At 38.5% G+C, this 23,823-nt stretch overlaps 2 protein-coding genes across 5 annotated transcripts in view; one reads left to right on the top strand and one right to left on the bottom strand.

Annotated features, from left to right (window-relative positions):
- Positions 1-23,823, top strand: part of RFX6 (regulatory factor X6) — a 120,624-nt gene that overhangs the window by 4,232 nt on the left and 92,569 nt on the right. The window lies entirely within an intron of this gene.
- On the bottom strand, positions 19-20,482 carry GPRC6A (G protein-coupled receptor class C group 6 member A). The gene is given in 12 exon segments (XM_081529571.1): positions 19-176; positions 179-1,081; positions 1,084-1,128; positions 1,950-2,073; positions 5,425-5,507; positions 5,510-5,636; positions 14,678-14,823; positions 14,826-14,988; positions 17,349-17,386; positions 17,389-17,651; positions 20,290-20,323; positions 20,326-20,482. Coding segments are annotated over 12 exon segments (2,241 nt in total).

Below are 23,823 nucleotides of genomic sequence, written 5' to 3'. Positions count from 1 at the left end.
CAAGTCTTAAGGACTTATTCATATACTTGAGATTCTTTTTCGAGGCAAAGCTTTAGATCCACATGTAGCATTTTCTCTGTATTTGTGTGCAAAGCCTTGTACCTGAAGATCTCTGCTTTTCTGCTGGACTGCAGACTCATCAGCAGAGCTGGGGTTGGTTGTTGTGACGTTGCTGTGGAGTCCAAGGAAACATGGCTCATGGCAAGGCTGCCTGCACTGTGGGAAGAGTAACTGTAAATCACCTTGAGAAAGACAGATTTTGTGTTAGTCTCTTGCTTACAAGGAATAACATAGCATTTGGGGAAGAACATGCAACATGGGATCCCATAGTTAGATATTAAAATAACAATGATCTCCACAGCGGGCAAATATTTGCCAAACGTGGTAGCGTAGGTGGGGATTAAGGTGATCCAAGCTATGAAGTAAATGAGCATGCCAAATGTTATGAATTTGGCCTCATTGTAATTCTCAGGTAATTTCCTGCCTTTGAAGGCACAAATGAAGCACATGAAGGCCAGGATGGTAGTATAGCCCAGCATCGAGCCAAATGCAAGAATGGACCTCTCCTCACATTCCAAGATGATGACTCTGGGCAAGAAGACATTCTGTCCCACAGCAAGGGCTGCAAAGATGAGCCAGAGGGTGCAAATGACAACCTGGATGCCTGTACAAGTGAAGATGATGGGGATGGGTTTATAGAAGCACTTCAGGAAGTTCTGCAGCTAGGGATCAAAGCTGAAGGCCAGCAGAATTTTCAGGGACTTCATCAGAATGCAGGCGATGCAGGGAGTAAAGCTCATGCCAAATAGTGCCTGCTTGGTTTTACACATGAAGCTTTGTGGTTCTCTAATGAAAAAGCCTGTGCCGGCAAAGTTGAGGAAATGACAGAAGAGGATTACATAGCAGACCATCAATTCCCCAGATGATTTCACAATGGGTGTGTTCAGGTTTCTTGTAAATATTATGCCAATGGCCAGAACAAACAGGATTCCCAGCAGAGAGAGGGCCAGGAACAAAATAGCCAAGGAGTCATTGCAGTGGAGGTACTCCACTTCCTTTTCAAAGCACACTGTGCTCCTACAGGGGCCTGGTGAGTTTCGTTGTTGCATAAAAGGCAATGATCCGTATCTAAAAGACAGAGCAGATTTGGTTACATTGCAAATATTTAAACCAGGTGATTGTCCCCAGTGCTACAAATGAGACTCCTCAATGAGAGTTCTGACTGGAAAATGGATATAGATAATTGTCACATTGGTTACTTATTAAAATAAAGCATGCACATGACCCAGGAAGGTGAGAAAGAAAGGGTGACAGTGAGGGAACAGGAAGAGTGGAAGAGAAAAAAATAAAGAGAAAAATTCATCTGGGCTATGAGTCTTTAGAAAATTAATATACCCAAGATAGATGATACCCTCTTATGAACTTGCTATGATAGGTGGCAGTTCAGGGACTGTCAAGAATAAGAGATTTGGTACCAGACATATTTCAAGCCCTTTCTCTATCCCTTATGGGTCCTGTAATCTTGAACAAGCTGATTGAACTAGTGCCTCTTAGTAGGAATAATGAGATCTCCAGGGTATGCACATCTCTGGGTTTTCATCATGCTCAGTTTAGTTACTTCAGCATTTATTTATCTATAGTTATCATGCCTCAGTTACAAATCAGACACGTCTCTGTGGGATACATAGACAAAAATTGACAGAGAACTCGAATTATTTTAAGAGGTGCTGGGAGAGGAAGTCCAGCAGAGGAACAACATCTTCCCTTGGAAGTGAAGTTACTTTTACATCTGTTAGGTATTGAGTGTTCATCTGCTGCAGAAGATAAAACACTTTTTATTTTTTGAAATGAAAAAAATAAACCAAATATAATTCATGTTAAAAAATCAGCTTAAAGAGAAATGGTTCAGGTGTATCACTATGCATGTTGTAGTGAGTGTAATTAATTACCTTTCTGATTACTATAGTGATTTTCAGGACAGGTCACACATTCATAGCAGCAAGTATGTTGACTTTTTGTGGTTTTCTTCATTTGCCCAGGACTGCATCCCTTGGAGAATTTAGACTGAATTTTCTGCAAAGTAAAAAGAAATTCCAAATGAGTTTTTAAAAAGATTGTCCTAACTATAATATCTCTGACTTAATTTAAAGATTTATTTACAAAATAGTATTTTGGTTTTTTTTCTTCATAGTGTAAAAGAATTATTTTGTCATCTGGAGGAATTTCAACAACTTTAAAAAATAGGAAGTATTTCAGATAGTGAAACTGCTCAGGAAGAATACAGTTACTGTCACATTAATAACTTTTATAAGCAAATAAGGAAATTAATTTTCAAAACGTTCCTAGCAGACATAAAAATGTGTAGTGGTGGAACTAATGGAGGAAACGATGTTTTGGAAATTTTCAATTTTGTGCTATATAAAGAGTTCAACTATATAAGAATCACTGGACTTTAATATACTTTCAGTTCAGTTCAGCCGCTCAGTCGTGTCCGACTCTTTGCGATCCCATGAACCGCAGCACATCAGGCCTCCTGTCCATCACTAACTCCCTAAGTCCACACAAACCCATGTCCATCGAGTCGGTGATGCCATCCAACCATCTCATCCTGTCGTCCCCTTCTCCTCCCACCTTCAATCTTTCCCAGCATCAGATTTCCCAGTCTTTTCCAATGAGTCAGCTCTTCACATCAGGTGGCCAAAGTATTGGAGTTTCAGCTTCAACATCAGTCCTTCCAATGAACACCCAGGACTGATCTCCTTTAGGATGGACTGGTTCAATCTCCTTGCAGTCCAAGGGACTCTCAAGAGTCTTCTCCAACACCACAGTTCAAAAGCATCAATTCTTTGGCGCTCAGCTTTCTTCACCGTCCAACTCTCACATCCATACATGACCACTGGAAAAACCATAGCCTTGACTAGATGGACCTTTTCTGGCAAAGTAATGTCTCTGCTTTTTAATATGCTATCTAGGTTGGTCAAAACTTTCCTTCCAATCATGGCATCCTAGGAGCATGCCCAGTCTAATCTTAAAAAACAAAATAATGGAAAAATTAGAATTTAAAACCATTAAAGTATTAGTTAAAAAGATAACCCTTGATATCTAAATAATAGTTAATATTTAAATCATCCTGCAAATTTCAGTTTTAATTCTGCATGTCATGATGTGAGTCACACATACCATTCTACTTTTATGGAACCATCTCTTTTCAATATGGCTAGTAACTCTTTGCATTTCAGCTGTTTGTTTGTTGTTTTTTTTTTTTTCCATTCCTAATCCCTTTCTCATGGCACATCTTGTGAGATAAAATTTTTTTTGTCTCACTCTTACTCTTGGGAAGCCAAAGCTGAACGAGGAAATGAGACTTTCTCTAGAGTGTCTTAACTATTCCTAGCCTGGAAAATGAAGCCCTTAGCTAACGAGTCCTTTCTTTGGGACATGAAAATGATCTGAGTGAGAGAGAAAAGTAGCCAAGGTTAGTAGCTCCAGGTTCACAGATGCTGGCTTTCTTATCCTCACTATAGCTATGTCTGATCTGGGTTTTCTGCAGGCAGGATATCTGCCCTATGGATTCTCCAGGGAAAACTTCGTCCAGAGTATCCACACTCCTAAAGGCTACTCAGAAGACACAAAAGGATTTAACTATGAGATAAAGCTGAACATCATTACAGGGATAAAAGTGAAATCTTTCTTCCCAGCTGTACAGTTTTTTCTCTCTCCCCACATAAAAGATAGCAGTATGAAAATGAGTCTGGGTGAGAGGTGATTGGAGCTTGGAACAGGGTGATAGCAATGGAGTAGAGGACAAAAGTGTCAGACTGTGGACCCATTTTGAAACTGTAACCTAGAATGGCAATGAAGTGTGACAGAAAGAGAAGTGGCAAGGATCTCACCAGAATTTTCCATAAGCAGCTAGGAGAAATGAGTTACCATTTATTGGGATGGAGGTAGGTTTTGGAGCTCAGTCTTGGAGATAATCAGTTAAGATGAAAAACTATTAGACACCCAGGTAGAGATGTCAGATAGACAGCTGTGTATTTACTTGAGTTGAAATTCAGAAGATAAAAATGTGGGAGTCATCTGCCTTCTATATAATGAGATTGTTTAAGTGCCTGGATGAGACCACTAAGGGAAAGTGCAGACAGAAAAGAAGAGCAGGGGACTTCCCTGGTGGTCCAGTGGTTAAGACTCTACACTTTCAGTTTATAGGCCACAGGTCTGATCCCTGGTCTGGGAACTAAGATCCCACATGTCACAGGGTGTAGCCAAAATTAAAAAAAAAGAAAGGAGCAGTTCTGGGTCCAGCAATATTAAGAGGGAGTAGGAATGGTAAGGAAAGGGCAAAGGAGACTGAGAAGTTGTGGCCAGAGACAGAGAAAGAAAACCCAGGAAGTGTGCTGTCATGGAAGCAAATAAAGAAAGCATTTCATGGAGGGGAGAATAATTAGCCAGTAAGTGAAGTAAGATGATGTTTGTATTTATTAACCAGAGAGAAACAATTTTGATGAGCTGAAAATAATTTAAAAGAATTATGGGAGGAGAGAAATTGAGGCCAGTGAACATATTCAACTTTTTCAAGGAATTTTGGCATAAAGGGAAACAGGAATGGGCAGTATACGAAGGGGGAAGTAGGGGATCAATAGAGTTCTTTGGATTTTTTTTTCTTAAGATGGAAGGAAGAACAGCTTACTTGTATCACCATTTAGATAACATAAAAGAGAAAATAGTTGAGGGTAAAAAGAGAGTGGAGAATTGCCAGAGAAACATCTTTGAGCAAGTAAAAGGCGCTGGGATTCAGAGGTTAAGTGGAGGAGCTGACCTTGGCTTGGAGCATGGACAGTCCATGCACAGTGCCAGATGGAAAGCAGAGACACAGCACAGATGTGGTGGAGGCAGTCAGTCCCTTTTGATTGTCTCAGTTTTGTCAGTCAAATAGGAAGCAGGGTCCACTGAAAGTGAAGATGGGAAAGATGTGTTGGAGTCAAAGGACAGAAAAGAAAGAAAGATAACCATCTAGGATGGTGGACAAACCAATGGGCTAGGATAATAGTCTGATTTCCCCATAGCACTTAGAACCCAATGGAGGTTAGAGATCATGAATTTTAAGTGAGAACAGGTAGCAAAGTAGGTGGGTTTTTTTTTTGTTTGTTTGTTTGTTTTTGCCAGATCAGCTGTATCGGTTAGACAAAGTTTAGTATAATCAGGATTATACTTTGGTCCAATGAATGATGAATAGAGAGATGTGCAAGGAAACTGAGGGTGTGTACAAGGCAGTAATATACAAGTTGACCATGGAATTTAAGGAGGGAAATTGGGAACACTGAACAGGCAGTAGGACCACTGAAGGTTCTGGTGGGGTCAAGGACGTTTGCAGTAGAAGTATCAAACGATTTGAATGCTACAATACAGCCAATACAAAATTACCTTAAGATTCCTGAGCTCATTTTCTGTTTCTTGATCAGTGAGAATGAAGACGTCATTCTTCTGGTCATATTGTGCCATCTTGTGATAGTCATGTGGCCATTGATCTCTCTCCAGAGCACAATGTTGTATCCAGTACTCATAGCTCCATGGGCATCAAAATGAAATGAACTCCCTCCATCCATGAATGTGACATTTTTCAGCACAGCAAGTAACTATGAAAAATAAAAACAAAAATAAAGACTGATAGAAATATTTTAAGTGTATCGATTACCCCAATTATAACACTGCCTTACAAGGAATATCACTTAAAAATTAGAAAAAAGGACATTCTGGATCAATGAGTGTGAGAACTACTTGAGAACTAGTGGTTCTTAACTCAGTTCAGCTCAGTCACTCAGTCGTGTCTGACTCTTTGTGACCCCATGAATCACAGCACCCCAGGCCTCCCTGTCCATCACCTACTCCCGGAGTCTACCCAAACCCATGTCCGTCGAGTCGGTGATGCCATCCAGCCATCTCATCCTCTGTCATCCCCTTCTCCTCCTGCCCCTAATCCTTCCCAGCATTAGGGTCTTTTTCAATGAGTCAACTCTTCGCATGAGGTGGCCAAATTATTGGAGTTTCAGCTTCAACATCAGTCCTTCCAATGAACACCCAGGACTGATCTCCTTTAGGATGGACTGGTTCAATCTCCTTGCAGTCCAAGGGACTCTCAAGAGTCTTCTCCAACACCACAGTTCAAAAGCATCAATTCTTTGGCGCTCAGCTTTCTTTATAGTCCAACTCTCACATCCATACATGACCCCTGGAAAAACCATAGCCTTGACTAGACAAACCTTTGTTGGCAAAGTAGTGTCTCTGCTTTTTAATATGGTATCTAGGTTGGTCATAACTTCTCTTCCAAGGAGTAAGCATCTTTGAATTCATGGCTGCAATATCAGCATCTGCAGTGATTTTGGAGCCCAGAAAAATAAAGTCTGACACTGTTTCCCCATCTATTTCCCATGAAGTGATGGGACCAGATGCCATGATCTTAGTTTTCTGAATGTTGAGCTTAAGCCAACTTTTTCACTCTCCTCTTTCACTTTCATCAAGAGGCTTTTTAGTTCCTCTTCACTTTCTGCCACAAGGGTGGTGTCATCTGCATATCTGTGGTTATTGATATTTCTCCCAGCAATCTTGATTCCAGCTTGTGCTTCTTCTAGCCCAGCATTTCTCATGATGCACTCTGCATAGAAGTTAAATAAGCAGGGTGACAATATATAGCCGTGACATACTCCTTTTCCTATTTGGAACCAGTCTGTTGTTCCATGTCCAGTTCCAACTGTTGCTTCCTGACCTGCATACAGATTTTTCAAGAGGCAGGTCAGGTGGTCTGGTATGCCCATCTCTTTCAGAATTTTCCACAGTTTATAGTGATCCACACAGTCAAAGGCTTTGGCATAGTCAATAAAGCAGAAATAGATGTTTTTCTGGAACTCTCTTGCTTTTTCGATGATCCAGTGGATGTTGGCAATTTGATCTCTGGTTCCTCTGCCTTTTCTAAAACCAGCTTCAACATCTGGAAGTTCATGGTTCATGTATTGCTGAAGCCTGGCTTGGAGAATTTTGAGCATTACATTACTAGCGTGTGAGATGAGTGCAGTTGTGCGGCAGTTTGAGCATTCTTTGGCATTGCCTTTCTTTGGGATTGGAATGAAAACTGACTTTTCCAGTCCTGTGGCCCCTGCTGAGTTTTCCAAATTTGCTGGGATATTGACTGCAGCACTTTCACAGCATCATCTTTGAGGATTTGAAATAGCTCAACTGGAATTCCATCACCTCCATTAGCTTTGTTCTTAACTACTAGGCAACAATTTGAGAATTGTTGAGAATTTCTGACATCTTGTCTGTGAATTTGAGAAAGCAAGTTAATGTTTATGGAGGTAGATTCTTTTACTTACAGAACTGAAATCTGAGCACCTTTATGTATTCCATTTTGCATAATTTCAGAATGGGTCCTCTACAGCAGATGCCACTCTAATTCTGGTTCCAAATTTTATTAGTGGTGTGATCTTGACATTTACAACTTCTTTCTAGGCCTCAGTTGAGATAAATGAAACCTGTTATACTTAATAGGATTATTGTAAGAATTAAATGTAATTATTCCTAGGTAGCTGCAGCATAAGGAGTCTGCCTGCCAGTGCAGGAGACGTAAGAGATGCAGGTTCAATCCCTGGATTGGGTGGTTCCCCTGGAAAAAGAGATGGAAACCCACTGCAGTATTCTTGCCTGGAAAATCCCATGGACAGAGGAGCCTAGAAGGCTACAGTCCATAGTGTCGCAAAAGAATTGGACGTGACTGAGCAACTGAGCACACACACACACACACGTATATGAACACTTTAGCCTTGCATCAGGAACAGTTTAATAACAGATTATTAATAGGTTAATAAAGATTAGCTTAATGCTTTTAAGTACCTATAATTAGCTAACAGGGATGTTGTGCAAATAAATGAAAATGCTTTGAGTCTATCAAGTAATAAAGTCACCTGCCATTCATATACTACTTTCTAATACTCAAATCTGTGATGCCCTTTTACTCCATAACAACTCAGTGAAGCACTCTTAGCAGGGATCATCTTCCTCTTTTCTCAGAGGAGGACCCCAGTCAAGGAGTGAAAGACTTTCTCTGAAGATACACATCTTGACTTTCATTATGGGATCTTTCTGTTGCACCTAATGATATATTAGTTTAAATTCTCCTCACTGTGTGTGTGTGTGTGTGTTTTTTTCTTCTGACTCAAGGCCATAATCAAGGTGCTGTTTGGAGGCAGGAAAATTCATCCTTTCCTTCTGCAGTCACACTCAGCCTGGGTCTTTGACCCAAGTCTCAGCAGGTGATCCAAGCTAGGAGTTGTCATGCTTACCAGCCCCCAAATGAAGGCTGAGACGACAGAGCTGCAAACCCAGAGAGAGTTCAGTAACAAACACACCCTGTTCTTGGTGCATCCCTATCTGAGAAGTTTAACTGGTGGACCTAATGTAACTTCTAGGGCTTCCCAGATGTCTTTGTGGTAAAGAATCCACCTGCAAAGCAGGAGACTTGGGTTTAGTCCCTGGGTCAGGAAGACCCCCTGAAGAAGGAAGTGGCAACCCACTCCATTCTTGCCTGAGAAATCCCATGGACAGAAGAGTCAGGAGGTTACAGTCCATGGGGTCACAGAAGTGTCGGACACAGCTGAGCACAGAGTAACTGCTAGTGACCTCCCTCTGAGTCCATACTCATTTGGTGGGAGGTGAGGAATCTTACTATCGCCAATGGTTTTTAAGACTATTTCAGTAACAGAGGGTATAGTAATTGTTTAGCTGCTGAGTTGTGTCTGACTCTTTTGCAACCCTATGGACTGTAGCCCGCCAAGCTCCTCTGTCCATGGAATTTCCCAGGCAAGAATTCCGGAGTGGGTTGCCATTTCCTCCTCCAGAGGATCTTCCCAACCCAGGGATCAAACCCATGTCTCCTGCATTGCAGGTGAATTCTTTACCACTGAGCCACTGGGGAAGCCCCAGGGTATAGTAAAGAGAACTCTAAATTCTATTTCCAATTTAGTTCAGAAAATGATTTTTTTAACCTGAGAAGAAAGAAATATAAGGAAAAATTACTCTTCTTATTACTCAGTTTCTACAGTGAGAACTTGTATGCAGTACAGCTAGAACAGAAAATGTTTTACTGACAAATGAGGCAGGCATATTGAACTTGTGGTGCAGGAGAGAATACTAGACTGAGAAGGAGGAGAACATTTGAGTTCTGGCTCCACCGTTAATGTGATATATAATCATGGCTAAGCAAACACCATCACATCTGTACCTGTGATGCTTCTGTGGTTTTTGTTGGGTGCAAAATCTATGGAACAAGACAGAAGTTATTCTACTCGAATAGAGTTATTCTTTCTCTGTTTTTTTTTAAGTTAATCTTTTATGAATGTTTCCTTCCTTCAGTTTTTTTCCCCCTTTGGCAAATACAATGTAAGAAAATCAAGCTGTATTTTAAGTGAATATATTAGCTACAATAGTCAGGTCAATGACCAAATATAACTTTAGCAAAATCTTTAAGCATGTGTATTGATTTTATTGTATGTCTTCACAGACTTCTAGTTCTTTTAATTAATTCAAATTTAATTAGTATTACTTTAAAGAAGCAGAATATCATATCTAACATGGTGGAATTAAACAAAAAAATCTTATTCCAGCAGTTGCCTAGAATAAAAAAAATATGGAGGGAACAAAATTAGGCAAATAAATCCCAGCTTTCAGTGTTCCCGGCGCTACCTGTGTATTGATTTTTCTTCTGTTCCTTCCTTAAGCAATATACACATGCAAGCCCTAGTATCTTAGTTTTTTAGGGAGCAAATCCTCTTCCATTCTCTTGTTTGAACTATAATTTCCACCAGCTTTTTTCCTGTATTTAATTAGGTTTTACAGGGTAAATTTCTGACACATACATGTTCCATAAATAATGATAACATTGTATGACGTAAATAAAATAGCACAATTCCACATTTGTTCTTGCAGGAAAGAGGATGGAAGCAAACAAAACAGTGCATTCATTACTTGTTAAATATTCTTTTGAACGTTTGCTCTGGATTAAATGCTGAACACTAATGCTATGGTTATTAAGCTGTTAAAGACTTCTTCCATCCATTATTTATTTGTTTTTCATCAAGACTCTGACCCTCCTGATTAGTTGACCCAAAAATATTTAGAGAGTAGGATTTGCATTTCCATGATTATATAATTCACCTCAGTATGGTAATGACCTATTTTTGAGAACACAAGGTCAGGAGGCCACTCCCATTAAGCTGCTGTGGTTGATGTTGTTTTCCATGTCCTCAGCTGCTCTGCTGTCCACTGCAGCTCTGTAAGTGAGCTGTGCTTGTGAAGAGAGATATCTATGTGAGTCAAACAGAGACTCGCAGAGGAAGCACCCTTGCATCTCTATCTGGTACGCAACCTATGTCTTTTACTTTTGTAAAGTTTTCCATGGTGTAGCAAAAGCACATGACTAAGACTGGGAGAGTTTCACTGCTAACTCTATGGGTGTTCATGGGCCCCAGATCCTTACAATAGAGGTCCCCCCATCTCTAAACTGCTGCAAGTCTCAGTCACCAGTAACACCTCCTCTTGCCAGTTCTTTAGGATGAAGTGTAGTGAACATGAATCTGTGGATCTACCATAATAGTTAAAGATTAGAGATGAGGTATGTTAATGCTTAGTTTGTGAAATGAAGTGAAAGTCGCTCAGTCATGTCTGACTCTGCGACCCCATGGACAGTCTGTGGAATTCTCCAAGCCAAAATACTGGAGTGGGTAGCGTTTCCCTTCTCCAGGGGATCTTCCCAACCCAGGGATCGAACCCAGGTCTCCTGCATTGCAGGCGGATTCTTTACCAACTGAGCTATGAGGGAAGCCCCAATGCTTAGTTTAATAAGCCTTAAAAATTATTAGTTATTATTGTCCTCATCACTTCACAGTCTTTCTCTTCTAGTCCCAATATCTCCTCTGATTTCCAGATCATTATACTTGAATGTCTCATAAGTTCAAATTTGGCATGTCCAAAATGGAATGCTTAATATTTCTTTTCTCTACCAGACCTTCACTTTTCTCTGCATTTGTAACTCAATAAATGGTACCAGTTGCCAAAATTTAGAATCATTTGCAGCATCTTTACTTTTCTCTGTCCTTCTTTACATCCAATCTATCTCCAAAAACTCGTCATCGTTTCTCTTAAGTGTATACCACTCCATCCTCATTGTCACATTCTTAGTACCTGTAGTACTTATACCTGAAGTATAAAGACATACTTATTGTATGCCTGGATTAACAAACTTTCTCTGTCTAGTCATGTGTTCACATAATCAGTGCACATTGCAGCTGAAATACCATTTCTACTATGGTAGGTCACATCACTCTTCTGTCTAAAAATAGCTCTAATTGGCTCCCCTTTGCTCTCTCAAGTCCAAACCTTTAAACATAGCTTGAAGGCTTTTCATTGAAAAGGTGGTCTTTGTACCAGCAATAATCAGAATCATCTGAGAGGTTGTTAGAAGCGCAGACTTTCAGGTCCCCCTCACTGGAACTACGGAATTAGCATCAACATGATAATGAGATTACCAGGTAATTAACACTCCATCAGAGTTTGAGATGCTCTGATTGTCAAGCCCTAATGATGGATGCTTCACTAACCCTCCACTCTGTAATTTCCACAAAAGACTCCAATTCTGTGGTGCTACTTTCTGATCCCTGAAGATGCCATGCTTTCTCTCTCTGTGACTTTGCTGAAGTGTTTCTGTCCTGCCTAGCACCCACTCATCTATCATACTCACCAGGGATGTCATGATCTTTGGAGAATATTCTCTGCCATCTTGTATTTATATGAAACATTGGAATGCATTATTCTGCACTCTAATCAGCTCCTTAATTCTTTGACTGTTTACTCCTCTAGACATATGACTCCTTCAGAGAGAGAATTATCTCGTTGCCCATAATATTTTCAAAATTCAACACCATGGCCGGAACACTGAGACATCGAATAAATATTTGCCAAATAATTGTGTGAATAGTAGTTTGACTCTTATACATTCTCTTGTCCCACATACATCACTCACTACCTTGTACCTGATCCAGAGTAAAGGAAAACAAACAAGGAAACCATAATCACTATTTGGGACAAGGAGGTAATAGTCATCACACACATCTGAGGAACATAAAAAAATCTGTTGCGGTAAAACAAATATGATTGCACTCTCCCTGAATTCTACTCACAAATATCACCAAATGTGGAGCCAAAGTAAGGATTATCCTCGAATACCGGAGAAAACTATCTCCTTTGAAGTTATTTGAGTCTAAAATCACTCAGAAAGTATTATTTAATTATTAGTGAATTTTGCCAGGGGACAAAATAATTTTGAGGAATATATCCTTAATTAGTGACCCTAAATATTTCTGATCTTTTCAATTTAATATCTATATGGAGATTTCTTCCTAAAAAGACAATCGTTTGCATTACTGTATTTGTCCTATTGGGTCTGGCAGGGACCTGGCTCACTGGTGATCAAAGGAACAAGACACTCCTCTACTCCTCATTTCCAGGCTGTTTCTGTCTGTTTCTGGATTACCATGTCCCAGGGGGTGAATAAAGAATGACCCCAGGCTCCCAGTGTTTAAATAAAACATTTTAGAAGAGCTGTTTCAATTATACTTTCTCAAGATCTTTCTTCAGAATGTTTGAGACTTATTCCTGATTTAAAATACTTTCCCAGAGGATAAGTAGCTATTGCTATTTGTACGTCTCTTTTCTTACCAGTCTCTTTATAGCTCCTCCGCTTTATCACATCTGTCTCTGATTGTCTGCTTTCTCTCCATTACTAGCTCTCACCTCTCATTCTTAAAATTTCATCTAGTAGGTTTTATTATGTTGGTCCACTTAACATATAGGGTTTTTTTTTAAACAAATTCATCATTAAAGTTTTATACTACAAAGAGTAGGCTTTCAAACAGCCACCTTAAAATCACTAAACACATAAATATGCATGTGTGTATGTGTGTGTGTATAGTGATGTATATTTTAAAGAGACTTTTAATTAAAAATAAAAACCCTAATCTCTAGTCTTACCTCTTCATTAGTTGTTTTTTTTTAAATTTTGCCTTGCATTTACAAAGTGAAAACTAGTTTTAATATGAGCAACTTAAAACACCCTCTGACCATCACATGATTCACCCAAATGTAAGCTGATCACCTCAAATCTCGGAGCTTGTGGTTGTGGGTGTTTAAAGTAAAAATGATACAAGTAGAAACAGCCCTGAACTGATTCAGTCCTGTTCAGATCACTTATGTGATCATAAAAAACTGGATCTTATTCCCTTTTACCTTTTTTCCCTAACAAATTCAAAAGAAATAAATTTTTGGAACATGATTCTGCCTTAAGACAGACAAGTTTGAATACTGATAAATTTGTTTTTAATGAGTTAAATTTACCATATGAAGCAGCAGTTTGCTTTTAAATGCCTTGCTTATGGACATTTTAAAGACACAGTGGATAATCTTCACTAAAAAGGTCCACTCTAATTAGAGTTTCTACAAACTAATCAAGGAGAATAAAGAGAAAGACTTCTTTTACACAATTAGTGGTTCATTTAAACCTGAGATAACATAGGACTTGTTATGACTGACCTAATAGCATTCTTTTGAAGAAGACTGAAGTCCTAGAAAGCCTGCCCTAAGAAAGAGTCCTAACTGGAGGCACTGGGCTGTAATCACCCAAAGGGTATGGAGTCAGGAGACCCAGACTCGAGTCTAGTACTTTTGGCTTTAGTTTCCTTACCCACAATATTTAGCAATAATAAAAGGGATCATTAAACATGCCTGGTCTTGTGTTGTTAAGAGCATCAAAAGAGATAATTCGTACGAAATTTTGAAAAACTGCAAGATCAGATATAAATCCACAAGCTAAAGGGAAATAACGCTATCCACAGAATCTTCTTGGGAAATAAGAGAATACAACTTTGGTGGAAAAGAATAGAAGGTGAAGGTAAAATAACTCTGTTTTGCTTAAGAACAAAGAACTAATAATAGAAATGAAGGTTATTCAACACTGACAGTATCTACTTATAAAAGGAATAAAATTTAGAGCAGTTTATGGCAATATTGCAAATTAAAGGAAAGAAAGAAATGATGGTAAGGGAATTTTCTTGTATGTGTGAGTTACTACCTCCCATGGTTGAAAGGCATTGGGGTTCTGACAGTCTCAAGCTTGGCACAGATCCTGAATGGCATAACTAAGAGCCAGCACTGCTAGCTGAATACTGTGAACAAGTCCCGGTTCAGTGTAATCCCACAGGAAGTCAGTTCTCAGGAAGATGTTCCTTTCTGTGTCCTTAGAGGCCAAAGTGCCCTGAGAATAGTTGGAGATGCATCAACTCAGATCACTGTCTTTAGCATGTGCACAAGCAGACAAGAGCATGGCATATTCATTTAAGGGTTTGTTGTTATCACTGGGAAACACAGATTTTGAAGAAAGGAATGGAAAGAGGATACATTCCCTCTTCTAAAGGTAAACCCCACAACTTTGCCAATCCTTTCAACATCAGGAGTGGTAGCAATCTTTGGTGGATGCTGACCAGCTATAGCTATCAATCCAGGTCTTATTTATATTCCTTTCAATGGCTTTGCTGAAGAGATTGAAAGCATGGAATTGACTCAGAAATACCACAGTGACATTAATCCCAGCTTCTGCTATGATTCTCTCAAGTGTCTGATTGATCCTGACTTCGATGGTATTATCTGAGAGAAAGGCTGGGAGAGCTTCTCTGAAGGCTATGCACCCATTATTTGCTGCTGTCTGAACTGCAGAAGTGTTGAGAGTCCACAGTCATCATCTGTGGTTAGGATGCCAATCCAATTCTATCCAGATTTCTGAATCAGGTGGGCCATTGCTTTAGTTTAGTAGAAGTCACTTGGCACTGTCCGTAAAAATGAAGGAAACCAAATTTTGTCCCTTAGGGTTTCTGCAGTAGATTCATAACTCACCTGGAAATGGACAGAATATTTTAGTTATGGTGTTGATGAGCTGCAGGTGGCTATTCATAGTAGATGTTCTTCTCTTTCATTTCTGTGAGTTTCCATAAAGTTTTCTAAATTCTTTGATCCTTTCTATCCTTCCCCTTCAACGAACTACTTTATAAATAGCTTAAATCATGATAGTTAGGACCTGATGATTGTTGAGTCATTGCATCTCACTTGTTTTGTCTGTGTACAGTGTAAGCAAGTGTTCAGGCTCTATATTATAACTGTGTCTACATGCCTATATTTATTTATATCTATCTTATATCTCAGCTCAGGGATACCAGTGGACATTATTTAAATACTTATAAATATGGGAAAATGCAACCAGTCAAATAAACACCATGAATTTTGGGACTCCTTGTTTGTTCAAAATTGGTATAAATGGCAACTTTGATGACTTTTATTCTAGATAAATCATCCAGACAAAGAATCATCTGTCCAGGGGTCAGCAAACTTTTTTCTGTAAAGGACAAATGTAAAATATTTTAAGCTTTGTTGGTCACATGTGTCTCTGTCATATACTATGTTTGTATTTTTTTGTAAAAACCTTTCAAAAAATGTAAAAATCGTTGTTAGCCTGAGAACTCAGGACCTTGAGAGCCACATTTGATCCACAGGCTATATAGTTTTCTGATTCCTAATCCACTCAAATGAGCAGTAGCATTTTGGAAAATCTCCCTACTGTGTGCAAAGTTTTGCCTAATTTACAGCTTTGTTGGTTTTATTCTAGGGAGAGTGATTACCTTCCACAGCTGCCATTGCAGCATGCCAAGAATTGTTTTTCTTTTCTTTTTTACTATTTATCTCAGCTACTGGTATGCAAGGAAAGATAATACACTTTAAAGTCAAACAAATTGTTAGAATCCTGACTGCAATAAATTTGACAAAGTTAGTTAACATTTCTTTCCCTATGAAATGACAGGATTCTTGTGAAGACTGAAGGAGAAAATGTAAATGATTTAAATGGATATTAGCACACAGTGGACATTCATTCACTAAACCTTAATTGCCTCAGGAGACATTGCTATGCTCACCTTCACTCTGCTACCTGGGCTTCTGTAAAATCTGTGTTACCATGGAGAGTCCCCTCTACTATTGTGCTATCATGGAAATCACATTTTTACATTAAACAACCATTGTTAAAAATATTCTACTTTTCTTACTTGTCACCTAACTAGTTTTATACATAGCCTAGAAATTTGGGGCCAAAGCCTATCTCTGAGATATTTGAGGGAATAGTTCTTTTTTATTTTTTTAATTTAAACTTTTCATTATTAACTTTACTAGGCTACAATATAATGGAACGCTCAGAGTCTTATAGGGATATATACACTTATTTAGTCTGGCTCCAGAAAGTTATATAATTTGAATTCTTATGCATGTTAATTATATTATTCATATATATTTTTATCTGTTCAGTTCTATCAGATGGTCACTTCTTGATAATCTGACCATAAGCATTGTCTAACTTTTGGCTTCTAATCTTCCTTGAGCTTAGAAAACAGTGATCTACTGAGTTATAGAGTGATGTGATAGGAAGGTTGGTTAGTTCAAAATTAAAGTCAGGGGTACTAGTTTGAGTAATGTACAGGAACTTAGTGCAGGGCTCTCAAACACATGCTTTGGTCTTTCAGAGACCATGTTGCTTACATCCTGGTAAGGGCTTACATTATAGGAAGCTCAGTAATTCCACAGTCTCTGCTCAAAGCCCTTCCCTAATACTCAGAATGAAATACCAAGCACACCATAGCTTACAGGATGCTACATGGCCTGGCCCCTACACATTTCTGTGAATGCATCTCTTACTCTGTACCTTTCTGCTCAGACTGATCTGTTGACCTTTTGTTTTTCTTTGGACATTTCATCTTTGCACTTACTGTTTTCTCAGCCTAAGATACTTTCCACTTCTCCCCATCTTCTCTTGGCTGTCTCTTCTCATTCAAGTTTCAGGCTAAACATCATTTCCTTGAGACTATTCCTTGACTTCTGGGCCCCTTTACCTCTCACTTCCTTTTCAGTTTTCTTCATGGCATCTAACTGATACAACTTTAGAAGCAAGACAGTTGAGTTACTTAGAGGCATCTGTCTTATCTAAATCTTGCTAAAAACTGTTCAGAAACTAGACCTGAAAGTTTGAGGGGTGACTACTCCTTAGTGCTTTGATCACTATACTATCCATATTAGGGCACATCCTTTATTTTTTTCTGAAGAGAAAGAAAAGTTAAAGTAGAAGTATCTCCCAAACTAATTTCCTAGATTACCCTGATCCTTTCAGGATGAAGAATATGATCACACCCAACCGATTGTGGTAGAACAAAACTCACCTGTGGCATGAGCTGTAAACTCAACATCCAGGAGACAGCATGGTTATTTCTGAGTAGCCAGCACCTATGACAGCCTTAACCCTTGGCATGTAGCTGGAATAGTCACACTTAAACTCCACGATTTCTCTGGAGCTGTTGAACTTAGAAAGACACCTCAGAGTAGCTGCCATTGCCACTGTGACATCTGTATGGATGTCATAGATTTCATACCCTAGTTTGACTCCAGACAATAGTGTTGAATTATTAATCATCTCAATGTTGTGTATCATGGCCAGAGTTTGAAGAAAAGTTAATATTTCAAAGCTGTTGAGAAACAAGTGTTTTTGAAATTAGAACACAGCTCTTCTTCAGACATGATAATATCCAATCTTATCCTAATTTCTGCCTATGATGGACAATTCCTGAATCAGTGAAGCTTACCTCTTGGAGAATCTAAAGTTTATTTATTTAAAAACAGGTTTTGGTGGAAACCTTTCTCAAGAGTATATAGTGAGACTACCCTGGCAGTCCAGTGTTTCCAATGCTTCATGGGACAGCCAAAAAAAATTGTTTTTTAATGTATATAGGAACCCACAGCTTCTCGAATGGAGTCTGTGTAACAGGATTTAACCTTTTCTTGATTATTCAGGATGATTTTGAATACTCAATTTAGTATTCTACAGTATGAAAATGTATCTGATATCTGTTCCTTTATGTAGTTAGATGTCAGCATTTTATTGCTGTTCAAGAATCTGCTCTTATAGATTCACTCCCCCACTTTTTAGTTTTGTGATGCTAAGCTATTGTGGTTGGAAAACAGATGAATAAGAGTCTTAAGAAGTACTTATAGAACAGGCTCTGGGTAAAAGCCCAGTAGCTTTTTCCCAGATAACGTGCAGTATTTTAGTTCCGAGGCATGGGTATTTCCTCATTTAGTGGGTTTTTCCAGTTGACTTCTGGACTTGTAATTATTCCAGAGCACTGAACTGTTTGATTACTGACACACTATTATGTTTACTTCACCCACCACTCTATACAAAAGGTTATAAACAGTGCCTAATATATAGTAAGAATTCAAGAAATATTTTTTGAATGAATAAAAGGGGATGTTGTTCAGGGTTTTGATACTTTCAAGTTTCTTTTAATTCATTTAGTTACAATAAATTAAATAATATTTGGATAATGCTGTTTGTCACTGCTATCTAAATGTGAAGTTTGGCAATGAGCTTTAAGTTTTTAACTTAAAGAAACAGAAGAGAGAGAGAAGTTAAAGTAATGAGTTGTCTGGCAAATAAAATGTGTAATATTTTCGGAGTCCCCTACATGTTAGCTCCATGGGAGTCTGAATCTCTTTGGTTCACCTCAGTATCACCCACGCCTAGAATAGGGCCGAGGTAATGTAGGCATTTAATAATAGTTGTTCAGTGTTGAGAGAATACCGTTTCTCTCAAGGAGTGACAATAAGACCAAAGGATGTTCGGTGACCTTTTTTTGGAATAAATTTTTTTAGGCTCTTTTTTTTAAACATTTTCCATCCTTATTAGTTGGCCTATAATTGTGGCTTTAAATCTACAATCATTCTTTGGGTGCCAACTTAGTGCTCTGAAAAATCCTCATTAATGTTTTTTGCAGTGTTCACTGGTATACCTGATAATCGATGATTAAGATGACAGTAGCTCAAAATGTCTAATTTCTGGGGAGAATGACAGGAAGGAATATTAGAGTGACATGGGAACTCATTTTACCTGAAAGCATTCATATAGGACATGCTAAATACTTTTGATTTTAAAAAAACGGATAATTGCTGGGGGAAGGATGGAGGAAGGGATGGTTAGGGAGTTTGGGATGGACGTGTACACACTGCTATATTTAAATGGATGAACAACAAGGACCTACTGTATAGCACACGGAACTCTGTTCAATGTTATGTGGCAGCCTGGAGGGGACAGGAGTTTGGAGGAGCGTGGATACATGTATATATATGGCTGAGTCCCTTTGCTGTTCACATGAAACTATCACAACATTGTTAATGGGCTGTACCCCAATACAAAATAAAAAGCTTTTTTTGAAAAAAAAAAAGGAGATGAAAAGATGAGATTAAATTTACATCTGAAAATATCAAGATAAAAAAATCAAGATTTGAGAGTTAGCAGGAAGCACTGGAATCACATTGCCAGAGCGGCAGAAGCTGATGCCGCCTGCCTTTAGAAGTTATCCAGGCCCTTGTTTTACAGAAGAGAAAAATCAGAAGCTAGAACTCAAAGAGTTTAAATGATGTGCCTAAATCTACAAAATCACTTTGTCCCCAAACTGAAATGAGAATTCAAATAGTCTGCTTTCCTTAAAGAAAGCTATCTGCAATATCCTCCATTCAGCTTAACTTTTCTATAATACACCATGACAAATGTCTGTTGTATAGTCCAGCTTTCACAATGTAATGTGCTCACGAATGAACACTCTGAGTTGAAGTAGGGTGTTAATTTATTATGAAAGAATTAGATTATTTCAAGAATGAAATAAGTACAGTGTTTACAAAAACATTAGTGTAGAGAAAAATTTTAAGTGCAGTCTATTTTGAAGAATTAAGATTCATGTTTGGAACAACCCACATTTGTGGGTGATAGAAATATAAATGTGCTATGTGTGCATGTAGTGGACAGGCTACTACTGTGTCTTCTAATTGGTTTTCTCATGTAATTTCTTGGGTTATTCTTTTTAGGCAAAATCCAAATAAGCACATTAATGGGAAGCATTCATAGTCTCTGTACTTGGAGGCTGATTATACATATAGTACTAATATATTTTTATTTTAAGGAAGAATAGCAAGACTTAACTATATGCAACTTAAAAGTATATGAGCTTAAATTTATTAAAATGATTTAGATGTTAATACAAGTAAACATTTACATGCCCTAGTCTCACAAGTTTGAAATCTAAATGTGTTCTCTGAGGCTTTGCTCACCTGGCACACTTCTGGATTTCTGGCCTTCTGGGTATTCTTCTGAGGACAGCATTTTTTCATGAATGGCAAACAAACCTCCAATCATGATGTGTCCTGGAGAAGTGGCAGCCACAAAGTCATCAGGGGTCTGGCAAGGCTGAGAAGTAGCAAAAACAATCACAAAACAGGTAATCAGTGCTATCAGTAGTACCATGTTTCTGTCTCATTTGCTCACTTCTTGAGAGTTCCTAGGAATCTCTGACCTCACAGGTGGCAGTAACATGATTCCTGTTTCACCTGTATACACATATACAGCATGGGACACCGTCAAGGGCCAGAAACACCCAGTGTTCAGATACCTGATGATGGTCAAAACAGTTCTTCACCAATAAGAACATATCAGACCCTCTCACACCCCACTGTTGATGTGTGACAGGGGTAACACAAAGTAAAAGCTGATAGAATTTTATAATGTGTGTGTTTATACACAGCTTTTCACTGTGATAGCATCTTTTACTCCTCTGACGTGTCAAGGGCTGTGAGTCATGTTGGTGTTTCTTTTGAAGTGGGGTATAGAATCTTTAAGAAGGAGCAGTTTGGGAACATTTTCTCGCTTCAGAAATGGACAGCTATGCATTTTCAAAGGTATCACATTCAAGGCACAAAAGCTACAAAGCAGTTAATAAAAAATAGCATCCCAAATTTATTTTCCCAGAAAAACTCTACGTAAAAAATTAAATTCAGTTACATTTAGGTATTTTTGATTTTCAGTTTAATCTAAGTTGGAAAATCTATTTCTATTAAGGAGCCTTATGAAGGTAGAAAAAAACAGAAAGTTTCAAAAGACTTTGTGCTAGAAAATCAGTGTCATGTGGCAGAAAGTGCTCAGGCTTTGCAAACTGACAGATTGGTTGACTCTGCCTACCACTTAGCATGTGACCATGAGCCAATTACTGAAATTTTCTGGACAATAATTTTCTCATATATAAAACAGATAAGATACTCTGTCTCATGGATATGTTCTGAAACTTGAGCTGAATTGAATTATAAAGCTCCTCGATTCTAGTAGGCACTCAGTAATTGGCTCCTGTCTTAATCCATCGGGGCTGCTGTCACAGAAATACTGTAAACTGGTTGGCCTAGAATCAACAAACACTTATTTCTCAAAGTACTGAAGGTTGTGAAGTCCAAGATCACGGCGCTGGCAGATTCAGTGTCTGCTGAGAGCCTGCTATAAACCTCACATGGCAGAAAGGGCAAGGGAGCTTTCTCAAGGCTGCTTTCATATAGGCACTAATCCAACTGGGAGGGCTCTGCTCTCATGACCTAATCACCTCCTGAAGGCCGCACCTCCTAATATCATCACCTTTAGGCTTAGGTTTTAACATCTGAATTTTGGGAGAATATAAACATTCAGGACATAGCAGTTCCCTCCTGTCCCTTCCTAAAACCAAACTGAAAGTTATTAATTCCTAAATATGGAGTGCTTTCCACAATTGGCTAAGTAAATCATTGTTCAAAGCTCTTTCTCAAATATCTTAAATGCATGCCTGGTGGAAATGATGATGTTTGTGATAGAACCATTAGCTGGCTATAGTCTCCCTAGAATGTAAATCCATTACTAAGTTCAGCATAAGGAAAGATAAGGGTATATTAATTACTTCAGAATTTCACTGGGCATGTTATCTTCATTGTTGTAGTTTCCATTACTATCAAGATTTAATTTCGGACCAGGGACAAAAGTTTTAACATCATTTTGAATCTAAAGTTACTATACATTTTATGCAATTTTAAAAGACTTAAAAATTACAATAATAACTACTACTATTCTAAAAGTTTTTTTTTAATTAACTACTTCTGAAAGATAAAAATTGGAAAAAATTTCCAATGAGATGAATTACTGATGGCACTAGCTTGCTCCTCCTCTGATCTCAAGGTTCTATATTTCTTTGAAATTTTCTCTATGTGAAGAGATATCTGCCTAATATTATTTAAAGGTGATAGCACAGAAGTGATAGCACTAGCCAAGTAATTCTCATAAAGACACCATTACCCTGCTTGGACAAGTACAGTAAGGGATGTAAAATCAATGAGTAAGGGTACTTTGCGTTATCATTAGTTTATAGCACTTTGATAGGGTGAGTCGCTGCAGCCCAGTAAGCTAATCTGAGCTACAGTGGTTACTAGAAATGATCAGCATCTTAGATGGGCTATTACTATTATTGCCCATTTGCAAAAATCAAATTATCAATGCATATGATGTTTAAGCAGCATTGGATGCTAGAGGGATACCACTGTATTGTACATCACAAAATACAGCAAACTTCAGCTAGAGGTAAAATTAGATGGTTGAGGCCTAAATCACCAATGGAACTAGTTAGCTGCATAGCTAAGTAATTGATTTCATTTAGTTGGATTTCCAGGCTTCCCTGATAGCTCAGTTGGTATAGAATCTACCTGCAATGCAAGAGACCCTTGTTGGATTTCTGGGTTGGGAAGATCCATTGGAGAAGGGATAGGCTACCCACTCCAGTATTCTTGGGCTTCCCTTGTGACTCAGCTGGTAAAGAATCCACCTGCGATGCAGGAGACCTGAGTTCAATCCCTGGGTTGGAAAGATCCCCTGGATAAGGGAAAGTCTACCCTTTCCAGTATTCTGGCCTGGAGAAATCCATGGACTGTATAATCCATGGACTACAGTCCATAGGGTCGCAAAGAGTTGGACACGACTGAGTGATTTCAGATATGTAAGTATTTGAATTTCAAATTTTGAAAGTAGTTGGATTTCAAATATGTAAGTAATTTTAAAGTTAGTTCTTAAGAAGATTATCAAATTTTGGTGTTCTTGCAATTTTTCATCTGCCAGTTCCTTTGTTCCTCTTTGTTTACTCACCTTGTCTGTATTCCATCATTACGTACTCCTCACTGAATTGTCAGTTATCTCTGCAACACTTCTGCTCCATCATACACCATCTGCTGTACTCCTGCCTGTAATTGAAATTTCTCTCCTAGCATTTTGTTTGTGTGTAATATATAGATTTAGCATTAGAAAGTTAGTGTTCTTTAATGTTCAACATAGGGGACATTATCCTACTCAGGTCACCCTAGTTCATCTATGAAAGTCTGTGAATCCCTTAAAATTGTATAAAAATTTTGAGTGGACATGCATGTGTGTGCTTTTTGGGGGGAGAGCAGGCAGTGCTTCTATCAGATTCTCAGAATCTGTTTCCCGCAGAGAAGTTAAGCACTACTGTCTATCAGAACTGATTGGAGCCTTGCTTCCCAGGAAACACGGGAATGTTTTCCAAGATAATGATACTGCCTTTGTTGTTATCCATTTGTACCTCCAATCATTCTCACTAATCTTCCACTAACAACTTCATCATTTGCTTGATATCCAGTCATCATTTAAAACCACCAGTCAAAAGACCCACAAAGTACTTCTCATCAGTTGCAAAGCAGATCACAACTAGATCACCACCCTAGGAAAAACTACTTACCTTTCTGACCACAAAAGGAAGGGAAGGATTGCTGTTTCCCAGTGAAGTTAAGCAG

This window comes from Giraffa tippelskirchi, chromosome 9, assembly GCF_054371585.1.
Source record: "Giraffa tippelskirchi isolate mGirTip1 chromosome 9, T2T-mGirTip1v1.2.pri, whole genome shotgun sequence".
In the NCBI taxonomy this organism is placed as follows: domain Eukaryota; kingdom Metazoa; phylum Chordata; class Mammalia; order Artiodactyla; family Giraffidae; genus Giraffa; species Giraffa tippelskirchi.
This window is presented reverse-complemented; position numbering and strand designations above follow the sequence as displayed.